The 23,771-nt window shown below is 48.6% G+C and overlaps 2 protein-coding genes and 2 long non-coding RNA genes across 10 annotated transcripts; 2 read left to right on the top strand and 2 right to left on the bottom strand.

The window, feature by feature from the left end:
• Nucleotides 1-181: 181 nt before the first annotated feature.
• On the bottom strand, nucleotides 182-23,488 carry LOC122393023 (dual specificity protein phosphatase 22-like). 7 transcript variants are annotated; one of them, XM_043388608.1, is made up of 8 exons: nucleotides 23,235-23,488; nucleotides 22,622-22,787; nucleotides 21,690-21,806; nucleotides 20,708-20,832; nucleotides 19,998-20,169; nucleotides 19,079-19,251; nucleotides 4,191-4,443; nucleotides 3,697-3,867 (listed from the first exon to the last, which is right to left on the bottom strand). In XM_043388608.1, the coding sequence occupies exons 2-7, from the start codon at nucleotides 22,688-22,690 to the stop codon at nucleotides 4,398-4,400; spliced, it is 702 nt and encodes a 233-aa protein (XP_043244543.1). In that variant the 5' UTR covers nucleotides 22,691-22,787; nucleotides 23,235-23,488; the 3' UTR covers nucleotides 3,697-3,867; nucleotides 4,191-4,397. The 7 variants fall into 7 exon arrangements, with proteins under 7 accessions (XP_043244533.1, XP_043244484.1, XP_043244526.1 ...); XM_043388598.1 differs by lacking the exons at nucleotides 19,998-20,169; nucleotides 20,708-20,832; nucleotides 21,690-21,806; nucleotides 22,622-22,787; nucleotides 23,235-23,488 and adding exons at nucleotides 182-1,928; nucleotides 2,211-2,267; nucleotides 2,835-3,345 and having other exon boundaries at nucleotides 19,079-19,105; XM_043388549.1 differs by lacking the exons at nucleotides 19,079-19,251; nucleotides 19,998-20,169; nucleotides 20,708-20,832; ... (1 more) ...; nucleotides 22,622-22,787; nucleotides 23,235-23,488 and adding exons at nucleotides 182-1,928; nucleotides 2,211-2,267; nucleotides 2,835-3,345; nucleotides 10,969-11,058.
• On the top strand, nucleotides 11,016-12,936 carry LOC122393048 (acetylcholine receptor subunit alpha-type acr-16-like). Its single transcript, XM_043388635.1, has one exon. It carries the CDS (start codon nucleotides 11,993-11,995, stop codon nucleotides 12,695-12,697), a length of 705 nt encoding a protein of 234 aa, XP_043244570.1. The 5' UTR covers nucleotides 11,016-11,992; the 3' UTR covers nucleotides 12,698-12,936.
• LOC122393061 lies at nucleotides 13,363-14,909 on the bottom strand. Its single transcript, XR_006258618.1, has 2 exons — nucleotides 14,660-14,909; nucleotides 13,363-14,062 (listed from the first exon to the last, which is right to left on the bottom strand). It is a non-coding gene; the product is annotated as an uncharacterized LOC122393061 (long non-coding RNA).
• On the top strand, nucleotides 15,396-19,999 carry LOC122393066. Its single transcript, XR_006258619.1, has 4 exons — nucleotides 15,396-15,490; nucleotides 17,668-17,779; nucleotides 19,019-19,191; nucleotides 19,978-19,999. It is a non-coding gene; the product is annotated as an uncharacterized LOC122393066 (long non-coding RNA).
• Nucleotides 23,489-23,771: the final 283 nt, after the last annotated feature.

Below are 23,771 nucleotides of genomic sequence, written 5' to 3'. Positions count from 1 at the left end.
GCCTTCTCATTCTACCCCCAACCCAACATCTCGTTGAATCAACCCGAGCAAAAACATAATGAAATTGTTCCCATAAATTCCCTTCTTAGCTGTCGCTTTGGAGGCGAAATTCGAAGTTGACAGAACATACAGAAAGAAGTGAATGCATACTCCGTCCAGCGCCACCAACACTCGGTCCGGCTCGTTAGTACAGAGACATCGATGTATTGCGTACTCCAGGGAAGTGAGCAGCGCACACATGGTCAACATCGGAGCGCACATACACAGCAGCCAGTGGTCAGTTGTACCAAACGTTAAAGCAGTCATGGTGGAAACAACAGACATCAGAGAGAACTCTGGAAAACGATACAGAGATACCGACATTAATGGAGCATTATTAAGCTGAGTAGTGTGCTACACCCGGTTCGTTGTAATGCTCCGATCAGTTCCGGAACCAGAGCCCTTCCCTTGGTGTACTTCCCCAATGGCAAATTCACGGACCGCTCAGGAATGGCGACATCGGGAGACGGGAGCGAGATACTAGCGTTCGCATCGGAAGGGAGGGCTGGGGCAACGTCACACCTAGCCGGATCATGCGACCAGCAGACACAATCTTCCCTAACACACTCACCAAGGTCGCCACAGAGGATGTACGGCGCCCGCCAGAACAGGGAGGGTCGGGCTTTGGCACAAATACGAGTCGCGAAAACGCACCGCCGCCATCATCGCGGGGACACGAAAGCGCCAAACGGTGAGCAAAACGACATTATCTAAACTCGGCCTGTGTCTCGCCTGCTGACCGATTGAGGGCGAGGCCCGAGGTCAGATCACAGAGGGCGGTCACAGGTCGCGGACACTCGCACCACGCCTCGCGTTACCACAACCGTGATTAGTAACTAGCGGGACTGCGCGGCTCTCGCCGGCACTACCTTGCACTGGAGCGTATCTACAGACCACAACCGGCAAGCAGATCTATGAAGCTGACGCCAGCCGACTCAATACTCCGTGATGTCGGCCGGCGTTTCGAACACATCGCAACACTTCGACCACTAACTACACAACCCAAATCAGCCGGCTCATATGAGCATTAAACTCGTTCGTTGATTAACGTTCAATGAAAAAAAGCCTAGCTGAATTATGCGAGCGAGCGCGAGTAACACCCAGATGCGCTACTGCCTTTCAGTGGAATGAGTGAAGAGGACAGCCCAGTTCAAAAGAACATAACGCGCTGACACATTGCCTAACATAAACATACATTCAATTTCTCTCTGGCACAAGCTCCACAGAGCAGGATATCAGGCTGCTTCTACCTACACACCAGGCCAGTGCAGCCCCGCCGGGCTTCCGCCGCGGCTCACTCGCCGGCCGCACCGGTGCCTCACGCCGCACCGTTTTGATTCGGGCCATGACCAGACTGTTGCACGTCAGCGGGCCGCCGACGGGCCGGGCGCAGCAGCTTTGTACTAGGTCCGCCGGCTCGGGGCAGCGCACGCCGCAATATGGCACCAGATGGCCCATCAGATGAATGGCACCCACCAGTCACACGGCTCTCAGAGATCGGAGAGAGCACTTACGCCACCTCATAAACACCGACAATAACGCTCTAAAATGGCAAAACTTCCCGCATACATCAATTAATTTCTAAGCGACCTCAGCCACTCTTTCCATGGCACAATTGCGCGATGCGATCTATCGCCCACTACCTGCTGACGCGTGACGGGCTGCACCTCGCCACCTATCCACAGTTGTTTGTTCATTGGCAATCGACGGACCTGTCTCAGTAGCTGCCTGCGATGTGCGTCGTCTCAGCGGAGCTCCCGCTCACAGCTGCACGGTCAGCTGCTCCCGTCGCGGGGAGCCGCCCAGTAGCGCCTCGTAAAGCTTCTTCAGCTTTTTCCGCTCACGGTAGCGTCTCGCTCTTTCGGCGCCGGTCAGCGGCCTCCGAGACCCTGCGGAATAGATGGCGCCGTCAATCAACCACATCAGTGGTTCGTGAGGACCTGTAGGAGTTCACGATACCTAACACGGTTATAAGAAAATACATTGTGTGGCGGCACAAGGTGTGAGACTGCCCCGGTGAAATTCAAAGACCGCTCTTTGTGCTGGAAATGGGCATCCCATTAATTTATTCTGCCAACAGGCATAGCTCAATATATGTACAGAAAAAAGTATGTGTATTCTTTGTAAAATTCCGCGCATGATCTTTTTTATAAGCGGTGCGCCTTACTCACCCACTCCGCCTCCAAATATTCCGCCAGAGTATTGTGACATATCCAGACCAGAATGTTCTGAAAAAGCAGACGAATATGTAACACAGAACAATCAACATCGAGCGCATCATGGACAAGAGTTACCGTCCAATTATGTTACTGTGACATATCCAGTCTACATTAAATCTAATATATGTAAAGGAAGTATGACGCATTCCATCCTTTAAGGATGGAATGCGTCATAGCTATTCGCAACGACATATAACGGGTGATTGTGGCGCAAATACAAACCTGCTGACTATAAGTAACAGACATGAAAGACAAATCGAATACACAACTAGCGTAAAACTATTGTTTGTGAACATAAAATGTATTCTCGAACTCCGGCCTCTCTAAGCACCACCAGCAGAGCACGAGAGCAGGGTTAACATAAGAATTTCGGAAGACGTTCAAACTTCACACGTTAAGCGAGCTATTTTGGACATGCTACATTGTGCTTTATATCTGCATAGGCATCAATAAAATTCCGGTGGGTGGACAGTCGCCCACTGACCGCGCCGGGCACCGCGCCGCTCCAGCTCAGCAGCGGACACCCGGCGTCGCCCTCACTCGGCGGCGGACCCGCACCCGCCCCAGTCCACTCACCGCTCTCGTCCAGCAGCAGTTTGGAGGAGTCTGACGGCGCGTCCGGGGCCGGCTCGTCGGGCCACTCTGCCTTCACCCGGAGCTGCGAGTGGGGGCCGCCCTCCGGCGCCGCCTGGCCCGCCGGCTCGGCCGTCCCCTGCGGCGTCTCGCCGGCCGAGCCCGCCTGCTGGACTGGCGCCGTCGGAAGGTCGTGTGCCGCTGCTGGCGGCGGTGGAGGTGGTAGCGGCGGAGCCCCGCAGCTCAGGGCTGGTCCGGTCGACATTGGCAGCGGCGCCTGCCCGCTGACGACCGTCGGCGCGGGGCCCGCGTCGGCGGCCGCCTCCCCCGCGCTGGTGGTGCGGCGGCGCGAGCGGCGCCGGCGCCGGCCCGTCACGCCGCCGCTCCGCTCCGTGATGACGCACTCAGGCGCTATGACGTCACTGTCCGGGAGCGCCGGCTCGGCGGCGGCGGGTTCGTCCGTCGGAGGCGCCGGGAAGCTGCTCGACTCCTCAGGTGTGCTGACGGAATCCGACTGAGGACAGCAAATATGGGGGCTATTGTCGTAACTCTAGGACTAGAAAATGCGTTAGAATGCGCGAGCACACAAACAGAGTCCGTAAGAAATTATAAATGCATTCCGCGATTCAAATTAAAAATGTTCCTCGTTGCTTGAACCCTTTTCTAACAGCGCTTTCAAATTTTTTTCGTCTCATTTTAACAATGAATACTTATCCCTTCACGTTGACCACTACTGTCCACTATCACCATTTCTGTCATCTACTAGCCTAGCACCTAGCACCTGACGACTACATCGTCGCATGTAAGGAATATTGGCACGTATCTGCGGCCGGGAGGTCCGACGGTGACCTGGAGGAGTACTGACCTTGAGCGAGCTGATACCCTGCACCTGGAGCAGCTCGCCGAGCCGGAGCAGCTGATCCAGCTGCGTGGTCGGCACCTCAATCTCGCCGTGGTACATGAAGTCGACCAGGCTGCGCAGGCTGGCGTGGTCCACGTCACACAGAATCACCACCGGGTGCGAACTCGGGTTCGACTGCCGAAAGCACGCCAACTTGTGACAGAGTGTCTCCGATTACCGAAATGGTGGATGGGCTGCTTCAATCATTACATTTGCTTGATGGCTCCACAGTACGGCATCAGCGCGAGCCAGGAGACGTGACTATTCCAGACACAAAATGGAAATCAGACAACGTAAGGGTACGCAAACACTATAGTAAGGGGAATCGCGTCTAACCGTGTAACGTTAAATATCTAGAAGTTTGACGTTAAGCATGCAATGAATGCAGTCTGAAGGGAAGCATAAATCAACGAAAGAGACATCCACACTGTTGATTAACGTAAATAAACCGAGCTCACCTTGAAAATCTCTTTGAAATAGTTACTGCTCGCTGAGAGCACATTGCGATGGGCCTTGATGAGCCGGCGGCCGCAGTAGATGGACACGTCGACAAAGTCCTCGTCCAGACGCAGGTTGTCCAGGGCGGACAGCACGTGAGACGGGAAGCTGTTCCAGCTGACGCGGAAACTGGAGGCGGCCATCCTGTACAGGTCACGCGAGTCCGCTCATGCCCCGCTCATGCGCGCGCAGCAGACCTCATAGGTGATGTTACTGGAAACAAAGATATGAGGTCAGTTTAGAGTATGCTACCGATGAAGGTCTGAATGTAAAAAATAGCCATTCTGGTAAAAATCGCTTTGCTACAATACTTTTTAACCCGGGCCGTGCTGGTGGCCTGAACTTTCCGCCGAGTGCTGGGGGAGGGGGAGCGTTTTCACGCCCCCTTCTAACTCGGCTCCTGGGCCACGTAGCGACACGCGGTAAGCGGCGATCGAAAAAGCGTCAAAAATCATGACGGAAACATTTCGGTCATTTTCAGATCAGGTCAAAGGTCAGGTCACCAGAGGTCAGAAAAGGTCAAATTTAATCCATTTCAATAGGTAATTTTGGTAACTGCCGACGGATTACCCGGGAACCAATAGAGCTACAGCGATGCGGAAAAGCGCATTCGATAGCCCTTTTACAGACCTTTCTGATAAGTGTTCTCAGATTTGACCTCAGGTCAGCGGTTTAGCCTCCAGAGGGCAAAAAACTGTAACAGTAGCCATTTTCACGAAAAAATATTTTTCGGCATTAACTTTTGACTCAAGAGAGCCACGACATTACTTTTAGCAACATCTTGTTCCTCCCATCGAGGTGCGTCGAATGAATTATTTGTTGACCTTGCAAGGTCATCTTGAAAATTTGACCTCAGGTCAAAGTCATGACATGACCGGAAAGGTTCATGTTGCATATCAGTCGATCCGTATCGTCGAGCTGAACACATCTGACGTGTTTTCGACGCTCTAGCACGTCTTTATCAAAAGTTATTGCCAAAAAAACTGCTGGTGACCGTTCATGACCTGAGATGACCTCAGGGGCACACAGAGGGGTCACAGCCCACAGGTGCATTTTTCCGATTCAGTGTGTCATGTTTGCGTAGGTGCCTATGTTTGAGACCGTTTTGAACGACATTCGTCCAAAAGAGGCGCATTTCATTTTTTTTTTCATTGACTTGTAACCCATCCGGGACACCCCCGTCCCGGATGAACACCCCCAACCTCATTGCGGTTTTTCGCAGATACCTCAAAAACGGCGGCGCATTTTTGGCACACCTGTTTGTGCATCTTTTCCGCACATGTGAAAATTTAAGACCCAGGTCGCTTAAGGTCAGGTCACCCGGTCACGCCAAGTGACCTCACCTCAGAAAAATAAAAATTAGAATGCTCGTCATACCTACACCGACTGAACGATTACCTTGAAACTTTCAGCGATTGATAAGAGTAACAGTATCTATAAAACGTATATCTCGGAATTTTGATATCGGTGACCTAAGGTCAGGTAAATTTTGTGGCCTCGCTATTAGGTATAAGTCAATGGGAGAAAATTGAAAAGCGTCTCTTTTGCACGAACGCCATTCTAGACACTCTCAAACATCGGGATGCAGGTAGAATTGACACACTGAACCAAAAAATGGCACCTGTGGCAACTCGTTATGTCCCTGGGGTCATCTCAGGTCACATAGTATCTAACAGCTTTTCGCTAATAACTTCTAATTGAGGTATGCTAGAGCGATGAAAACGCCTTAAATGTGTTCGGCTCGACGATGCAGATCGACTGATATGCAAGATGACCTTTTCCGGTCAGGTCATGACCTTGACCTGAGGTCAAATTTTCATGTTGACCTTTCAAGGTCAAATTATAATTCATTCGAAGCGTCTCGACGAGAGAAACACGATGCTGGCAAAAGTAATGTCGTAAAGTTATTGCCGAAAAACACTTCGTAAAAACGGCTATTTCTGGAGTTTTTGGGAGGGCGGAGGCTACACCGTTGACAAGGTCAAATCTGAGGGCATTCTGGTGAAAGAGCATTAAAAGAGCTATCGAAATCGCTCTTCCGCAGCGCTGTAGCTCTATCGGTTCCCGAGTAAGCCGTTGGCAGTTTCCAAAATGTTGAAATAGCCAACATTTTACGTTTGGTGACCTGACCTTTGACCTGACCCAAAAAATGACCGAAGTGTTTTGGTCCTTATTTTGGACGTTCTTTTGATTGCCGCTTACCGCGTGTCGCTACGTGGCCCAGGAGCCGAGTTAGAAGGGGGAGGTTCAGAGTTCAGACCCCCCCCCCCCGGCCCGGCGCGAGATAATGGAGAGGTCGCAAAATTGACCTGACCTTAGGTCACAGATAACAAAATCCGAGATATACATTTTATACATACTGTTACTCATATCAATCGCTGAAATTTTCAAAGTAATCGTTCCGTTGGTGTAGCTATAGCGAGCCCTTGAACTTTTTCTGAGGTAAGGTCACTGACGTGACCTTGTAGGGATCATTACTGTGATTAGCTGCAATTAGCTACGTAATCATTTAGATCATTTAGATTGTTACTGTTTTCACTCAACATTCTGCTGCTCTGATCTTTGGAATTACTCGCCGGAAGACAAATACACGGATAAAACGGTTCGGGCCTTTGGAGAAGAGTCACGGCGCTGAGGGGGAGGAAGGCCACGGAGATTCACTCAACCGACCTGACTAGGTTGCACCGGCCACAGTCGACCGAGGTGGGCTTCTGCGCCCTTAAAGACGCCTCTGACTGGCCATTGCGCTGACACCCTGGTCGGACCGCGGTCACTGATCGGACCCTGCCCCTGGTTCGTGCTCAGGCTGCCTTAGCGGGTAGACCTGCTCGACCAGACGCCCCACTGGTGGGCGAGTGCTCGGTTCCGACTTTTGCCACCGGTCCAACAGCGTTCTGCTGGTTCCCGCCGATCCAGTTACGACACCGCAAGTGCCGTACCGACTCGGGCGTCCCAGGTGGGCGTAACGGTTACCACACCAGTTCGCGACCACCAGGCTCTGTCAGCCGTCGTACGGCTCTCGGACGGACACTCTAATAGATCAGCCACAGATCAATAGATTCGCACAGACCGTCCGTCCAGCCACGCGCTACCCACCGCGCAGTACGACAACCTGGTGACCTGACCTTGAACGACCCGGGTCTGAAATTTTCACGGCATCTGCGGAAATGACGCATGAACAGGTGTACCAAAAACGGTGGCGGGCGCGCCGTTTGTCACTATCCTTTCGAAAAAAATGTACCTATCCTTCGATAGCATACGAGGGGGGGGGGGGGCGGGGGGAGTAACAACCTTTTCCATCTTGTGCTTTGCAAAAAATGAGCATGCTGTTTTCCATGTGGGAAAGTAAAAAATATATACCTTAAGTATCAGCCCAGGTCAACTTGTGGCATCACAGGCGAGATCAATGACACAAAAATCAATTTCAGTTTTGGCTCAGAGTTTTAAGAAAAATAAATAGTCACAAAGCAAAAAATACTGGTACCAAAAGTGAAAATAATGCATTCCTCTCATTAGACATAACGCATAATGTGCTTTTTGTTGGAAAATGGCCGATGGTAGCTTTCATGATCTTAAATGACATTGGAATGGATGAAACTGGGATATAAAGAGTCATAAGGCATCATAATTCATACCTTAATGCCATTCACCTCAAATCTGGTATCTTTTATCCATTTCAGCTTAGGAACACCTCAGGGCATAATTGTCTGTTTGATCTCTCAAGATCTCCATGATCTCCAAGATCTTCTTGATCTCAATGTCAGAGGCAATGAAGAGCTTGATTATATGATGTCGCAGATTCCATAGAATTTGATGTTGAGGATCACAATTTGGTACATATAAAAAACTCTCAATGCTTTGCAACAGAACTGAATGCCTTAGGAACTGCATAACTGCTGCAAAAATGATCAAAGAATAGGTACATAGTATTTTTCACTGTGGCATATGATTTTTACAGCTGCTCATGAAAATACAATGTGGCTGATCACTGATGTGGACACCCATGCCAAGCTTCAAATCATGGACAGAAATATCTAATGACAAAAATAAATCAAAAGCAAGGTCAAACCTTTAGTTCCTTGAATTAGGTATATGCTCACCAGAAGGCAAAAACTGCATGATCAAAGCTGAATGATGAAAGGTATATACTGCCTTGGATGAAAGTTTGGGATTGGTAAAGTTGATGTTACTGTCAGAGTATATTTTATAATGAGCAATATATTGCAGGGTAGGTTGTAGCATGTAGATTGAAGGTTGGTAGGTTCAAGGTTGTAGGTAGGCTGTAACTTGTAAGTTTACAAGACTGCAGGTTGTATGTTATTGTTACTTCTTAGCTTACCTGGTTTACTTACTTACCTGGTTGGGTTCCCTTCGCTTGGTAGTCTTAGAAAAAAGGGCTGGTAAGGAAGGATAGGAACCCTGTCTCACAAGACATGCCAGTTCAAAACATGCTATACAGTTGTTCCAGTTTGGCAACGTTGACTACTCTCAACTGACTACTCCAGTTTAGCAGGTTGGAATGCTGCAGGTGTAGGTTCGGTTAGGTTAGATATGCTGACAGAGATGCCAGCTTTACTGATACCAAAGTTTGCTACCATCCTCCTTAAAAATGTTCTTCATGGCATCAAAAATATGAACAGCATTTCAATATACTGACTGGCAGTGCCAGCATGCTGGCAAAAATGACATTCAGCAACACAACACAAGGGGAAGGCCATGAGGTCCAATTACTATAATGGCTCCTCTATAGGACTAAAAACATAAAAATTATGTTAGCAAAATGAAATGGTCCAATTAATTCCAATCAAGTGCTGCCCCTGATCATCATCACTTCACTCAATGAAAATCTCTAAAAATGTGCCCCATGCTGGCAAAGTAAATGGGCAAATTTACCATGCATTTGAAATCATGAGGGCTGTTCATGGGCCCTGCGTGCGGTCGGACCGCACACAGCCTCCAAGCTCCGCCCACTGCGTCCGTGCATCAGCCTGGGACCAGCCACAGGAAACCGTCCACCGCACGCAGCCGTGACGTCAGAACCGCCTACCCAGTCCCATCCCCTACCCCCACGCCTGCTGGACCCACCGCACACAGCAGTGTGCAGTGCCCGTGAACAGCCCTATGGTCATGTACTATTCAGAACAATTCAAATGCAAAGCCAAGAAGTTGCTGGAAGCCCTTTTATTTCACATAAATATCAGTTGGGGAAACTACGAGGCGAACGTCAAAAAATGGATTGGTCAATAAATGGACTTTTGATGACCATATATGGGCATAAATGCAGCCCCCGCTACTAAGGGTGAAAAACAGTATAACAAGCCGGTACTTGCGGTATCGCGTCCACTTATTGGAGAGAAAAGGCTTCCATTTTTCACTAGGAATTGGTGTGATTTGATTAAATTCGGCGAATTGACTCGAAAATGGCGATAGGAAAACGGCTTTTCTGCATGTTCTGGGCGTCGCAATCAGCTGGCCATTCAATAAATGGATTGGTTTTATGAAAGAAAATTGTTAAAAGATTTAATTTAATTACAATAAACAAAAATATTTAATTCTAAAATAATAACTTAACTACAATTAGAAAAACCATAAACAAAATAATAAAAATAATGACATTTTTAAACCACGGTACTGCTTACATTTTTTGGCGCGTCTGTTTCAATCCCCCATATTTGCCAATCACGGTTTGACCTTGCGTTGTATCTCTGCGATTTAGAGCCGCCAGTTAATTATGCACCGGGTGAGTGTAGGCCTTGTGTGGTTAAAAAACATCCTTATGCCTTATTTTTTAATTTGAATGCTAAAATTCATTGAAAAGATGAGGTTGTCTGATTTTATGACCATATATGGTCATCGCCCCGCCCACTCCAGACGCTGATTGGCTAATCCAATTTTTGTTTGGCTCCTCGTAGTTTCCCCAACTGATATATTCCTTTAGAATTTGGCAAGGCCCTATATACCAGGTAGGGTCGTCCGGCGATTCTACCTGATCGTGACGTCAGCTCGTGACGTCATCTGGGGGCAAGTCTTGAAGCCCCGTTTGAGTCCCATGTAAATGGGCGATTTTTGAAGCGCTGTAGAACAAACTCTGTTGGAGTTAGCACAAAACTAATTGCATCATCAGAAAGACGAGACATTTTTCTTTGAATTATCTAAGAGCAGTTTTTCACTAAACCCATTAGTTTTTCCGAAAATGCGTAGAAAAGTCCCCATGCCTCCGCAGCCTCCCTTCCGCCGGCCGCTGCGCCGCCGCGGTAGTGTAGTGGTTAGGATGCTTGCACCGTGAGCCAAAGGTCGTGCGCTCGAATCTAGGCGCGGGTCGGACTCAAATCGAAATTGCAAGCAGAATATGTGTTTTTTCTTTAAAAATCGCTTATATTACAGCCAAACGTTCATAAAACTATCGATAACAATTGACTGAAAACCAAAATATAGATTACATTCTTATAAAACAAATTCAAATATGGCGGCCGTTGCGCTAGGCTCCGCCCCCGACTCCGCCCCTTCGTGTGACGTCATCTGTGCACTTGGACACACAGGGAGATAGGGGACGACATGGGCCTGGAATTTGGAGACAATCAACATAGGCCTTCACTCAACAGTAAATGAATGAGAAAGCATCTAGATTATGAAAAAAGAGTATACCAGCTCTGATCACAGTCAACACTCACTAGTCACCAATAAGTATGCCTGGAACAGATATTTGATTGCAGAAAAATTAAAATATTTTAAGCTTACCTACGCACGCTAATGCGTCAGGATTGTGTGGATTTCGGTTCTGTGAATCAACGTAGGCCCTAAAGTAGTAAGCATTTTCGCGTCGCCCTCCATTCACGGTATTATGACGTCAAGGCTGCGCAAGCCAATCGTATTTGCCGTCGATCACATAAGAACCCATAAATGAGCGCCTCAGAACGTGCACCCCGCCCCCAAAACTAAGCCGCTCGGCGTCGGTCCATGCAAGCATTGCAAGACGTTTGTCATGATCTGTCGTGTGTGGCTCTCATCGGAGTATGCTTCCGTGGGGCGTGGTAACCTCTAGCAAGACTGGGACTGGGTCACTGGGTGACCTCGATGTCAGTCAGTGACGGGTGATCAGTCGGACAGCAACCGTGTAGCTCCTGATTCAAGCATGCCATCATATTTTGCGGCTTTGACATTTCCTTGCCCTCGACAGGCATTTGGCCCTCGCTCGCTCCGAAGACCGAACCTCATCCACTCATTCAGTCCCAGGACCCAGGTAGTGCGCAGACCGTCGGCCGGCTCGCTCATACCAATAGCCCAGCCCGCATCGTCCACCACCGGTGGCCCGTTTGTACCGGGACGATTCCGAGATCCCAACCACATCCACAGGCTAATCTCGATTACAAGATTACCAATACCTACCCAAATCGATAGATGGCTGGTCTGTGGTAAGCAAGCCCTCAAACTGACTGACTTACGTCTATGGCTTTGTGGGCTAGTGTGCGAGTTAGAAAAACGAAAGGACTACGCTTATAATGGGGCATTATGTAGTTGATGTAGACAATTTATGATGAAACACGACTACCGGCAGACAGACTGTCGCTAGCATCTGGCGTCTGGCGGATATGGCTTGTCGGTTCGATCACGCCCATCGGGGTTAATTGAGCTTGTTACGACCAGTTGACACAATGAAGCACGGTCTGTCTGAATATTTTGGCGCCCACATAAGGAGGTAGCTGTTGTCGGCAGCGGTGTCAGTTTCTGTGTGAGTCGCAGAGCGCTCACACCAGTCCCAGACATGCTGCGCGCGGCACTCTGCTGTCTGGCTCTGGCCGGTCTGGCTGCCGGTGACAACGAGGAACTGAAGCTGGCCCCGCTGGCCGGGCCGCAGCGGCACCTGATGGTTCGCCCCGTGGATCGGCACGACGACCAGCTGAGCGTCACCCTCGGCTTCATGCCTGTCGATATCGACGTCGACGAGAAGGAGCTGAAGACCACGGTCGGCGGCTGGCTCTTCCTCTCCTGGCAGAACAGCCGTCTGGCGTGGAGCGGGGGCCCGGTGGAGCGCACACGCATCATGCCAGGCGATATGTGGACGCCCGACATCTACCCGTACAACATGGTTCCGACGGTGAGCGAGTGGCTGCTGCCGACGCCGGCGCTTGTCTCGCGCAGCGGAGAGGTCATCTACGTGCCGCCGGTGAGTGTTCAGGTCCGCTGTCGGCGCCAGCAGGCCTCCAACCCGGACCGTATCGTCTGCCCGCTCAAACTCGGCTCGTGGACCTACAGCACCGATCAGGTGGACCTGAAGCGACAGAGCAACTCTGTCGACCTGAGCGGCTACGAGCCGGCCGGCAGGTGGGTCATCGAATCCTCGTCCATCGCCCGCATCGACAAGCAGTACCCCTGCTGCCCCGAGTCCTACGTCACACTCGAGATTGAGCTGGTCCTGGTGCGCAACGTTCAGGGAGGCGCGGATTCGTGCAGCGCCGGCAGAGGCTAGTACCTTGCGCCGGCAGAGGTTAGTGCTCAACTGTGGCGCTGAAGGTTCAAGGTGGCAGAAATACGGAGTCTGCGTAGACATATCTGCATGACAAAAAGCTGGATGTCAAAGTGAGCGAGTGCTGTTTTCCAGACCTCATGTCATGTACAACAATAATTCACGTTGACAATTTGAACTGTTACTGACGCACAAATACTATTTTGACAGCTGAAAGTCAATAAATACCATACAGGATGCGATAGCATGTTTGTCCTTTGACTTATGACTATTTAGGCCATATAACGCTGAACCCCTCGTTAGGGTCAGCAACGACTCATCTATCATCTATCACAGCCTGGACCGGTAGGAATTATTCCATCACGCATCTTCGTACAGCATAACGATGTCAAAGCATTCTGCAATCAGATTCAGATGAAAAAAGTCTCTGACGAAACGCGTCCACCCATGTGCTGTATGTTTTTCCTACTCAATATATATCTATTTGTCTATACATCACTCAGTAACTAGTAAGCCGTTATCAGTGCCTTACTTAGATAAAAGATAAGTTACCGCCTGTTGCGGTCCGTGCCCGTGACAAGAATATGTGACGTAAAAGTAGTTTTGTTATCGTCTTCTATCCACTATTTCTCTGGAAACATGGCAACGATCAATCCTGGTCACACCCGTTTGAAGCATGTTGTTATTTATTTTTTTTCGAGGGAAACGCTGCTCTATTGCCCTGCTGAAGAAGAAGGTTGCAGAAAATCGGTCAGTAGGTACAAGCAATGACAGTGAAATCTATGCTTAAGAATAGAGAACAGCGAACAGTGTTTAACATCGATTTGTGATAGAAGTGCCATTAGATTAACAACAATAAGAATATATAATTACTCTATCATCAACAAGTGTAACAATAAGTAACGGTATCAACAACGCAAAACCAAAAATGCAGCAGTTTCGCAACAACAAAAGATACACGTGATAACTAGTTGAGCTATAATTGAGCGTCCCATAAAAGAGGCAGAGACAACAAAAACGCGCATTTCATTGTGTTGCAGTGTTACATGGTGGAAGGATCTCATCTGACTCCCCAGACTAGGCGGTGTAGCTGCGTGTGGGGACCTCTGTGTCTGTGTACCCAGCCGTTCGGCTGAGCACCAGAGCTGCCGGTGGGGTAGACGCTAGTGCAGCCGGCGCGGCGCCAGTGGACTGGGGGCCGGGCTGAGGTGGCGGCGGTCCGGCTGAGGCGACTCCAGTCGGCCGGTCAGGGACCGCGTGCTGGCCGAGCGCTGGCTGCCACTGAGACCGGTGCGCGCCCGACTGGGTCCTGGAGAGCTGGGCAGTGAGCTGTGGCTGGACCAGCGGTGACGAAAGATGCCCACCGTCCTGCTCGGCAGACATGAATGGCCGACTAAATGAATATTGATTATTGATGAGTATGGACAGGGGATGGTCCAGATGACGATGACTAATAACTATTGACCAGACATGTGCTTGGATCCGGAAAAATGGATCTGAGATCCGATCCCATGGATCCCGATCCGAGATCCATTCAGATCATAGATCCAACCCCTCAATTTTGTCGAGAGATCTACTGGGATCATAGATCTGACCCTTCAATTTTGTCGCTAGATCCACTCGGATCATAGATCTGGCTACCCAATTTTGTCGTGAGATCCATTGGGATCATAGCTCATAGGTGCTCAAAATGTTAACAACTTTCTTTCATAAGAAGTTATGAATACCAAAGTATGGTTAGAAACAAACAATCTTATACAAAGACCATATTAGTAAAGGCATCCAGTTACATTATACAGAATACAAAATAAAGGAGGCTCATGACGGTCACAACTTGAGAGAATTGAGTTGAGTGACATGAAGATTGTTCACAGTTCACATACCAACAGAAAAGTTTGCATTAACAATTAACATAGAGGTAAGTCAAAGTAATGACTAATGAACAATACATAACTAGGTACCTACCACATCACAATTCATGTTAGAATCTACATAATGATATTGATAAGACAATCTCATTGATCTTGCATTAGACAACCATGAGGCTTTCCAGTTTCCAGCTACCACAATTGATTGATAAACAATAAAAGATGATACTGACACATGTGGCTTGGTTAGGTAAAGGTATTTCAATCTATTGAAATAAATATTTGATAAAATAAACTGAAATATAAACAAAAGTATAAAAATATTCAACAGCCTGCGGAAGCGATGGGAAGCGAAATATCAATTGTAATGGCCTTGGATATTTACCGTAAAATGATTATTCAGTATCTGAATTGAACTCGTGACGTCATTCCAAATAACAAATGAGCTAGGCGTTCTACCTTCGAGTATAATGAAAATAAATAAAAAATCAAACTGGAAATTCAAAAGTCTGGAGCTTTTTTTAAAGAATGTTCATTTTTTCTGCCTCACATAATTTTACGATACGATTGTTTGTGAATATCATCTTTGTAGCGTTGAATTTAATGACGTAAACGTAAGCTGAAACGGTATTACATGGCCTTGAGCGGTGTGCGCCTTGCATCTTTATTTTATTCACTTTTCAACAGAATAACAATATCTTACGTCATTAGTTTGAAGGGCCTTTTACGGGGAATCTTTTGGAATCATTACGGTCTTGGTCAAATGAAGATTTTTCATTGGTCAAACGATGATGACGTAATAAAACCATATTACCAAAACGTGAGCTGTGAATTTCGTTTGTCTTTTTTTTTGGAGGCTCTCTCATAACAAAAACACAGCGTGGCACCACACGTGGCAGTTGGCACCTGGTGCCAAAAGTGGCAAAAAGTAGGTAATCTGAAGAAGTTGATGCCATTTTTGAACTTGTAATTTTATTAGGAAAGTATTAGAGGTTGGTTGTTATTCTTACTAAATCGAAATTGTGTTGCACATACTAATAGCTCATATCAGTCGGGGAAACTGTGGTCAAATCTTCCATTTTTAGAAAGCCTTCCATTTTTGGAAGGATTTTCTATATATGGGTACGCACCTTCCAAAAATGGGTACGCTGACGACGTCATCGTACCCAAATATAGAAAATGTTGCGCATATGTTGGAACTTACCGATTTCCGCCGAACATGAGGCAAATGCGACTATCGCCCCTGGTCGCTTTCTATTCGCCATAGTGAAGTGTCCATAATCTAGCGTGGATGCCTAAATCCTAGCGTGGATGTATTTTAGGTAATTTTTCAAAGTAATGAGTCGTGGAAAATTGACAAAAATTTACCGACAAACGATGGTTTTATAAGACTTTATCAAACATTTTGTAAGCAAAAAGCATCAAAAACGAAAAGTAAATATCCTTAAAAGTACTTTAGTGACGGGCCATGCTTGTTCGATACCGCCGACTATATTTACAGTGCGGAATTGTCTGGACAGAGTGCGGCGGTTTCGGGAGTGTAGTGGCGAGTAAAACTTGTATTTGTTGCCGTTTTCTGCATTTATTAGCATATTGTGTGGTTGATTTCAATTTTTTAAGGCTTTTGCCAAACATTTGGGTGGAGGTCTCGTCATTTTTCAATGTTTTTTCCGGAATATGGGACGAATTAAATAGGCGTTGCTGCGCCGTTTTTCGTGTTACTTTCTATCGAAGGAGCATGAATCTTCAATTTATATGAGGAATAGTAAGTTTAATTTAAACCATTTTTTGTCAGGGCTATAGCTGTGTTCCTCCTGGTTGGTTATTGACCAGCTGTTTTCTCTTCTGAATTTCTATGTGTCCTCTAGAAGTAGAAAAAGAGAGCAGTGCGCCAGGACACCATGCTATTATATCACTATGTACATTGACATAGCATGCCTGTATTACCAACACTAGCACTGCTGCTTCTCCTTATATCAATGATCATAAATGGCAAAATCAACTATTAATGTTACACATTTAAAAAGGCCGTAACTTAAATCAAAGAATGTGAATCACAGTTGGGAACACTGAGATTAGACCTTCCAATTTTGGAAGCCTTCCATTTTTAGAAAATGCATACCCATTTATGGAAGGTCCTTCCAAAAATGGAAGGCTTCCAAAAATAGAAGATTTGACCACAGTTTCCCCCACTGATATGAACATTCTGGATTGGGATTTCATACCTGGCAGAAGTGGATTGCTGGATTATTTTTAACAAAACTGACCTATTTGGCTTCCAGGTTTGATTTCCTAACATCTGTCCATAGGAGGCAGAACAGGGGGGGGGGGGGGGGTGGCACCAGGGTACAGTGCCCCCCATAGATTTTGGCATTTTAGCATTAGCCCTACTGGCATTGCAGAAAGAATAAGACCAAAATGAAAATCTGCAGTGCCCTGCTGCCACTGCATCTGTCTGTACTGTTTGTTCATTGAATTAAAGTGGCTGTAGCTTGTTGATAAGATTGTCATCAGTGCTGTCATGAAAAAGTTACAATTGGTCACAAAAAGTAGCAATATGCATGTTCTTGGTTTATTTTTAAATGTACATTTAAAAATACTACATAGTACAAATGTTGTTTATTTAAATTCAAATTTAATGATGATACCTAATGATCACAAGTGGTCTTAACCAATAACCATGTCCACAAGTGATAATTCTCAATTGTATTGCACTGTAAGGTGTACAATTATGTAGGATAAGGGTTTCATTGGCTACATGTTGTCGTGAGATCCATACAGATCATAGGTCCTCCACAAATTTTTGCCCGCTGGATCCACAGAGATCATAGATCCGACCCCTAAATTTTGTCGAGAGATCCATTCAGATCATAGATCCAACCCCTGAATTTTGTCGAGAGATCCACTCGGATCATAGATCCAACCCCTCTATTTTGTCGAGAGATCCACTGAGATCATAGATCCAGCTCTCGGATCCAAGCACATGTCTGCTATTGACTACGTCATGCCATCGGCGATCTCAGGACGCACAAAAGTCACGTAATTATTTTTGCTTTTAACGTACTTATAAGAATAGCCCGATTACTTTTCATTTTTTTTCGGCAGGCATTCGAGCTGTGTCAGTGTGCATACCGTTTCTTTTCAAGTCATCCTATTGAGGTCGAGTTACAAGAGAAGAAGAAATGAAAGGCGGTCTTTAACCATTTATCATTTAAAGGTAGTGTGCCAGCTTTCCTGGACCGTATGGAGTTAATGGCCCAGATAAGGAGAACCGGATTTTTAGAACTTGTCCATACCTTCAAAACTCATGGAAACGTCTTAAATTCTTCAAATTTTGAGTACCCCAGTGCGAAATTCGCCCCGACGGGTTGTCGGTCGTACTCCAACCACATTTCACACCACTATGAACAATAAATGCACACACTGAAATCGCTATTACCGATATGCTCATCCTATCAAGTTTCGATAAACCCGTTCATCATCATCTCCTGCGGTTTCGAACACGCCTGTTAGGTGGTGCGGTAGACCGCGCCCAAAGCCAGGGCCCCGGTAACGTGAGGTAGCCGAGTCGGGGCAGCGTGCGCTGACCCAAGCCGGGGCCACGCGTCCTCCCGGTGTCATGTGATAGCCCGGGGCTGCCCGCGGGGATGCGGTAGACCGCGCCCAAAGCTGCGGCCCCGGCTTGGGTCAGCGCACGATGCCCCGACTCGGCTACCTCACGTTACCGGGGCCCTGGCTTTGGGCGCGGCTTCTGCTCATACTTTGTGGTGCGGTGGTGGTGCGTCGGGCCGTGCGCTCTGGGCCCTGTTTCACCGGTGATAGCAGCACGCTGCTTTTACACGTGTCAAATTGGGTTTCCATGGAAACATCAACAGGCCCATTGCTCCAACACTACCACAAGTGTGACGTCAGCTCGCGCAATTTGATAGCAGCGTGGTAGCAGCGTCCCGTGAAACACCGCCCTGACTTCGGCCAAGAAAAATGCGTCAGCTGATCATTGTCATTTCTGCCACTTTCATGTGGTGAGATGGGGTCATAACTTTAGAGACGGCTGTTTCATATCAATTATTTTACATAAAATAGTATTTCAAACCATAAATTAATGTTCGACTGCCAAATTAAAGAAACAATACCAATACAGGCTTACAGTTTAAATTCGAAATTGTGTTGTCTACGATTAGACAGCTGATAACTCATTCCCGTACGTCGTAACTCTATAATGACCTTTGCTTATTGTCACATGTGCGCCGCATCCGCGATTGTTGCCGACGCCTGTTTGCAGGTCAGCCCACTACAGTTGTTATACATATCGAAAAACCGATAAACTTTTAGGCGAAAAAAGCACTATTTTAGGCCCATTTTTGATTTTTTTTGCGATATTAGGTAAAAACAGAAGCTTCTTATCCTAGGAAAAATAAAATGGGAAATCTTTCAAAGGTGGCACACTACCTTTAAGAATGGCGTGATACGAAATACGAATCAAGAGCCCCAGCACAGCGCGGGAAAAGTCACTCACCGTTTATAGTGATTGCATATGCCGCGCGGGCAGTGATGGCCGAGGAGGCAGCGGCCCTCGCACGTCTGGCCGGCCAGTAGCGAGACGCGGAACATCATTATCAGCCGCTCCAGGTGAGCCGTGTCCGACCGCGAGTCGTAGGCCGGGAACTTGTCCTTCAGCCGCTGGCGCTCCTGAAATGGAAAAACATGGGGGGGGGGGTGAGGGTTCGATTTGCTGTAATTGGTCAGCCATTACGTCCGTGTCCGTCTGTCTGGTGTACTAAATATGCGCCACGACACCCCAGCTGATATAATATGTAGATCAGTTACCTTATATATCTAAATATCTACGCTTAAAGGAAATAGTTCACTTTCACGAAATTATTTTTTTGCAATGGATTTGTGATTTTTTATGTTCAAAATGATCAGCAAAGAAAATAAAACCTTTTTACAGCAAAAGATTATTTTCTATATTTTTGATATAGGAAGAACTTTTCAGTTTCTGTAAGGCACCGCGATCCAGTATGAAAAGAGCATGGGTCCCGAAAATTCTTCAGAACTAGAGAAATTATCGCGGCCACCGGCATTTGGGCGATCTGCTCGTGCTTTTGTTACTGGAGCGCCTCACTGGAGCGAATTTCTCTAGAGTTCTCGTAGATAATTTCTCTAGTTTCTGAAGAATTTTCGGGACCCATGCTCGTTTCATACTGGATACAAATATACGCAAGGCACACATCCTCAACGCAAGACACATTTTTCGGGACGAGAAATAGAATATCTTTGCCTAGGGTGATCGTTGGGCTGTAAAAGCTCCTGATTTATGCTCGTCTCAGCCCAAGCTACGGAACTGCTATTCCAGTTCAAAACCCATGTTAAAATGTGAACTATTTCCTTTAATCGAAATTTTCCGCATTGCAGGCAGCAGCGTTGGTTCCTACCTGCTCCAGTTTATCGTTCTCAAAGACACTGAGCTGTTTGAGAAAGCCCTCGTTGGGGTTGGCGATCGGTCGCGCCGCCCTCATGGCCTGCAGGGCCATCTGACAATCCAGTGACGTCACGCTGATGACGTAAGCCAGCGCCACGGCCACGCTGCGGGACATGCCGGCGATACTGCGGGAGACAAGTGGGAGGATCTGTGAAATTTATATACCAAACTCACAGCTATACATCGAAGCGCTTAATGCATAACATAACACTGCATCTTTTCATCGAAAAAGCAATCTATTTCATAATCTCTTTATTATTCTTCATATGTTAACGACTAACGACGGAAAATAACGGAACAAGTTTAGCATGGTGTGCAAACCGTTCCGTCTTTCCATCCTCAGGATACTGAAATCCTTCTCCACGCCGCAACCCCCTCCGGGCTGGACAGGCAACTTTATCTCATGCGGGCTGCTCCCTTGGAGCGGCACCGCTGCTCCCGAGGGAGCACACTAGGGCAGGCACCCTAGTGAGCCCCGGTGACTCACTAGGGTGCCTGCCCAGACCAATGTCTCCCCCTATATCCTATCATCCCCCGGTTCTGAAATGGTCTAATTGGACCGAAAGGGCCTAACCCAACAGAACAACAAAAACATGGTGTGCACAATAAATAGTTAGAGCCGTGGCTGTCATGGGACCAATCAGACATTCAGTCATGACGTACCAGTGAATGAGCACACTGCCGCCGGTGCTGCGCGCCGAATGAATAAAGTCGTTGCAGCGTGGAATATAAGGCACGAGATTCTGCTGGGGCGTGTCCGCGGCAGAGATCAACAGGTATTGCTTGTCCTGAAAATAAAGAACAAGACACATCGATAAAACTGCCGCAACAGCAGGACCAATAGGCACCACTGATACATAGGCATCAGTGAACTTCCGATACTTACGGTACCACCCCCGTCCCGGTGTGGTACCGTTGATAGACAACAAATGTAGGTTGATCTTGTTTCAGTGTTTTCGTCTGTAGTGGTCACCGGTCACCAAACAGAAAAAGTTTCCGTTTCCGTGGGTTACTTCTGTGCCTTTCACCACCAAGCGTTAGCAGCAAATCCCCGGGGACTTGGCATGGACCACCAGAAAACGACAATAGATGAAAAAACTACAATGGATGAGATAACTACAGTAGGTCAGATGACCACAATGGGCCAGATAACTACAATGGATCAGCATAATGTGTCGGTAAATGGGTGCGGTGAATGCTGCGGTGTTGTCAGGGCGCCAGGCCTGCGGTTACCATGGCTCTGCTTCACGGCACGACGCTACCCACTGCCAGGTTATATATCCGCTGCTACCAGGCACTATCGCCTCGATTTTATTAGAAACACCGTCGAACTAACTTGACAATTTTGCATAGGTTTCAATGGGAACCAATACAACCATGTTTGGTAGCGGCGGGTCAAACAGTGCCCATGTGTAAACGACACATATTTTGTAGACATGTTGACTACTCCGGAACAGTTTTGCGCACCCAATACGGTACATAGGCATGCCCTCCCGATATTCTCCCGACCTAAACTGACTTTTTGGTGGTTCGAGGACAAACGTTATCGTGCTTGTTCGGATAATCGTGACAGTTATATGTCAAATTCGCTGAAATCGAGTAACAGCAATGAATATTGAACGTCATATGCCATCGTGGGACCCACCTTGTACCACTTTTTCGCGGTATCGTGGATAGCGATGATATGGGTGATGTGGTTGGCTGACAGCTGCTGGATATCCTTGGAGTCGCGGTAACTGCCAATGTACAGACCAGGAAGAACCTGCCAAACGCAGAGAACGCACGGTGAGCGAGACCTCAGAGATAAAATAGATACCGATCGACACATTTCGGTCACCGTTCCGTGCTTCTATCCTCAGGATACAGAAATCCTTCTCCTCCATGCCGCAACCCCCCTCCGGGCTGGACAGGCAACTTTATCTCATGCGGGCTGCTCCCTTGGAGCGGCACCGCTGCTCCCGAGGGAGCGCACCCCGTAGCCGGGTGCAGTTAGTGCCTTGGGGCTGGGTGGCCTGTCCTCTGGACGGGCTCAGCCCCGGCGACTCACTAGGGTGCCTGCCCAGGCCAATGTCTCCCCCTATATCCTATCATCCTCCCGGCTCTGAAATGGTCCCATTGGACCGAAAGGGCCTAACCAAAAAAAAAAAAACACACATTTCGGTCATACCGTTAAAAACGAAACGCCCACCAGTCGTTTCTATGCCGGTCGGCATGACAACGACGGTCACTGCCCGCGCAAATTGGAGGTAACCGCTTAGCAGTCCCGAATAAGGAGCAGGATATTAGATCGTTTTACAGACAACAATAGCCCGTTAGCATTCGCTTGGACGCTCGGTCATCCACAGTTTCACAATGACCCGTGTCCTGTTGGCCCTGTTGGCCCTGCTTGCTAACAGTGGAGTGGTTTACAGCCTTTACAGCACACTCTACAAAGGCTACAGACTCTACATAATTCTACAGCTTCTACATAGACTCTACACTCCACAGCATTCTGGAGACTACACAGACTACACACACAGACCCACACTCTACAGCCTCTACACCGACTCAACAGTCTCTCCAGCCAGTAAATCCCACCTGATCCATGCCCATGGTGGTGGAAACGGACACGAGGGCGGTGGTCGCGTCGGCGAGCGAGCGGGCCATGCTCGCGCCCCGGCGGGTGGCCTGCCAGCAGCCGCCGGCGGCACCAACAGGTCATCAGACGACACTCGGCCCAGCCGCCGCCGCAGCTACCAGGACTCTGGAAGTCACAGACGGAATCGGGGTCAATGAGTCAGACACAAAGGTATAGCGGCACGTCACGCATCTGGCTAATGACTGATTAGGTTAGGACATCGATTCAGTGGCACGGGTGCTTATGAAAAATGTCAACGTAGCATAGACATGTTGGTTGGACATAATCAAACCTTGAAGCTCACAGGTGCATACAGTAAGGCGATACGATACGCCGACGCGACATACAAACACCGCGGTATGCAGTGATTACTGCCTAGAGCGGCCGCCACGCCCGGAGTCGAGGCATGTTATCACGTGACCAGCGCCCCGGGCGCCGGGCCCCCGGGTCGCGGACCGTCCAGCCAGCAGCGGTCAGTCCGGGCGGGGCGCCCCTCCCCCAGCCGGGGGCAGGGCGGCCGGCCCATCACCACTCACCAAAATATTCATGCCGTCCTTCCGACGAGTCACTGACCTCTGAACGACGTCCGGCGTCGGAGCACACCGTCTCTCTTCACCAACAGCAGGTGCTGTCTCATCACCATCCTCCTGACGCACTGACTGCCGCACACACGGGGTCGTACAGGCGACCCCGCGGCGGCACCGCCCCGACTGGCACGACGCCACCGACGAAGGCGACGGACCCCCCTCCGTCCCCCCTGGAAAGGGCGGAGTCGGCCCGGCCGTGACCAGGCAACGGAGGGGGGAGGGGCACTGCGGTATCGGGGCGGGGAACAACAGCGACGGGGAGGGGGAGGGGGCAGCCGGCGGCAGAGAGCGGCCGCTGTCAAAGGAAGTGGGGTCATTGGGCGAGCTATGAATGAGGCGCGGATTATCTGTGCCCGGAGGGGAGGGGTAGCGCTGCGCGGTGGGAGGTGGTGGGAGGGTGGGAGGGGTTAGGCTGGGCGACGGAGGAGTGCCTGAACGGGGTAGTGCGTGGCAGACCGTGTTATGATCTTGCCCTTCCTGTTATGTGATGCTGACCGAATACCCTAAAGGGATACTGTCAGTT

Source organism: Amphibalanus amphitrite, unplaced genomic scaffold, assembly GCF_019059575.1.
Source record: "Amphibalanus amphitrite isolate SeventyFive unplaced genomic scaffold, NRLGWU_Aamphi_draft 000024F_arrow, whole genome shotgun sequence".
NCBI classification, from domain to species: Eukaryota; Metazoa; Arthropoda; class Thecostraca; order Balanomorpha; family Balanidae; genus Amphibalanus; species Amphibalanus amphitrite.
Note: the sequence above shows the minus strand (reverse complement) of the source record. Positions and strands in the feature narration are given on the sequence as shown.

Excerpts from the sequence above, each read along its gene's own strand:
- LOC122393023 (XM_043388598.1), bottom strand. The coding sequence starts at position 4,373 with ATGGCCGCCTCCAGTTTCCGCGTCAGCTGGAACAGCTTCCCGTCTCAC. Across the intron at positions 3,346-3,696 it reads AGGGTATCAGCTCGCTCAAG|TCGGATTCCGTCAGCACACC; the intron begins GTCAGTACTCCT and ends TGCTGTCCTCAG. Across the intron at positions 1,929-2,210 it reads AATATTTGGAGGCGGAGTGG|GGTCTCGGAGGCCGCTGACC; the intron begins GTGAGTAAGGCG and ends TCTATTCCGCAG.
- LOC122393048 (XM_043388635.1), top strand. The coding sequence starts at position 11,993 with ATGCTGCGCGCGGCACTCTGCTGTCTGGCTCTGGCCGGTCTGGCTGCC.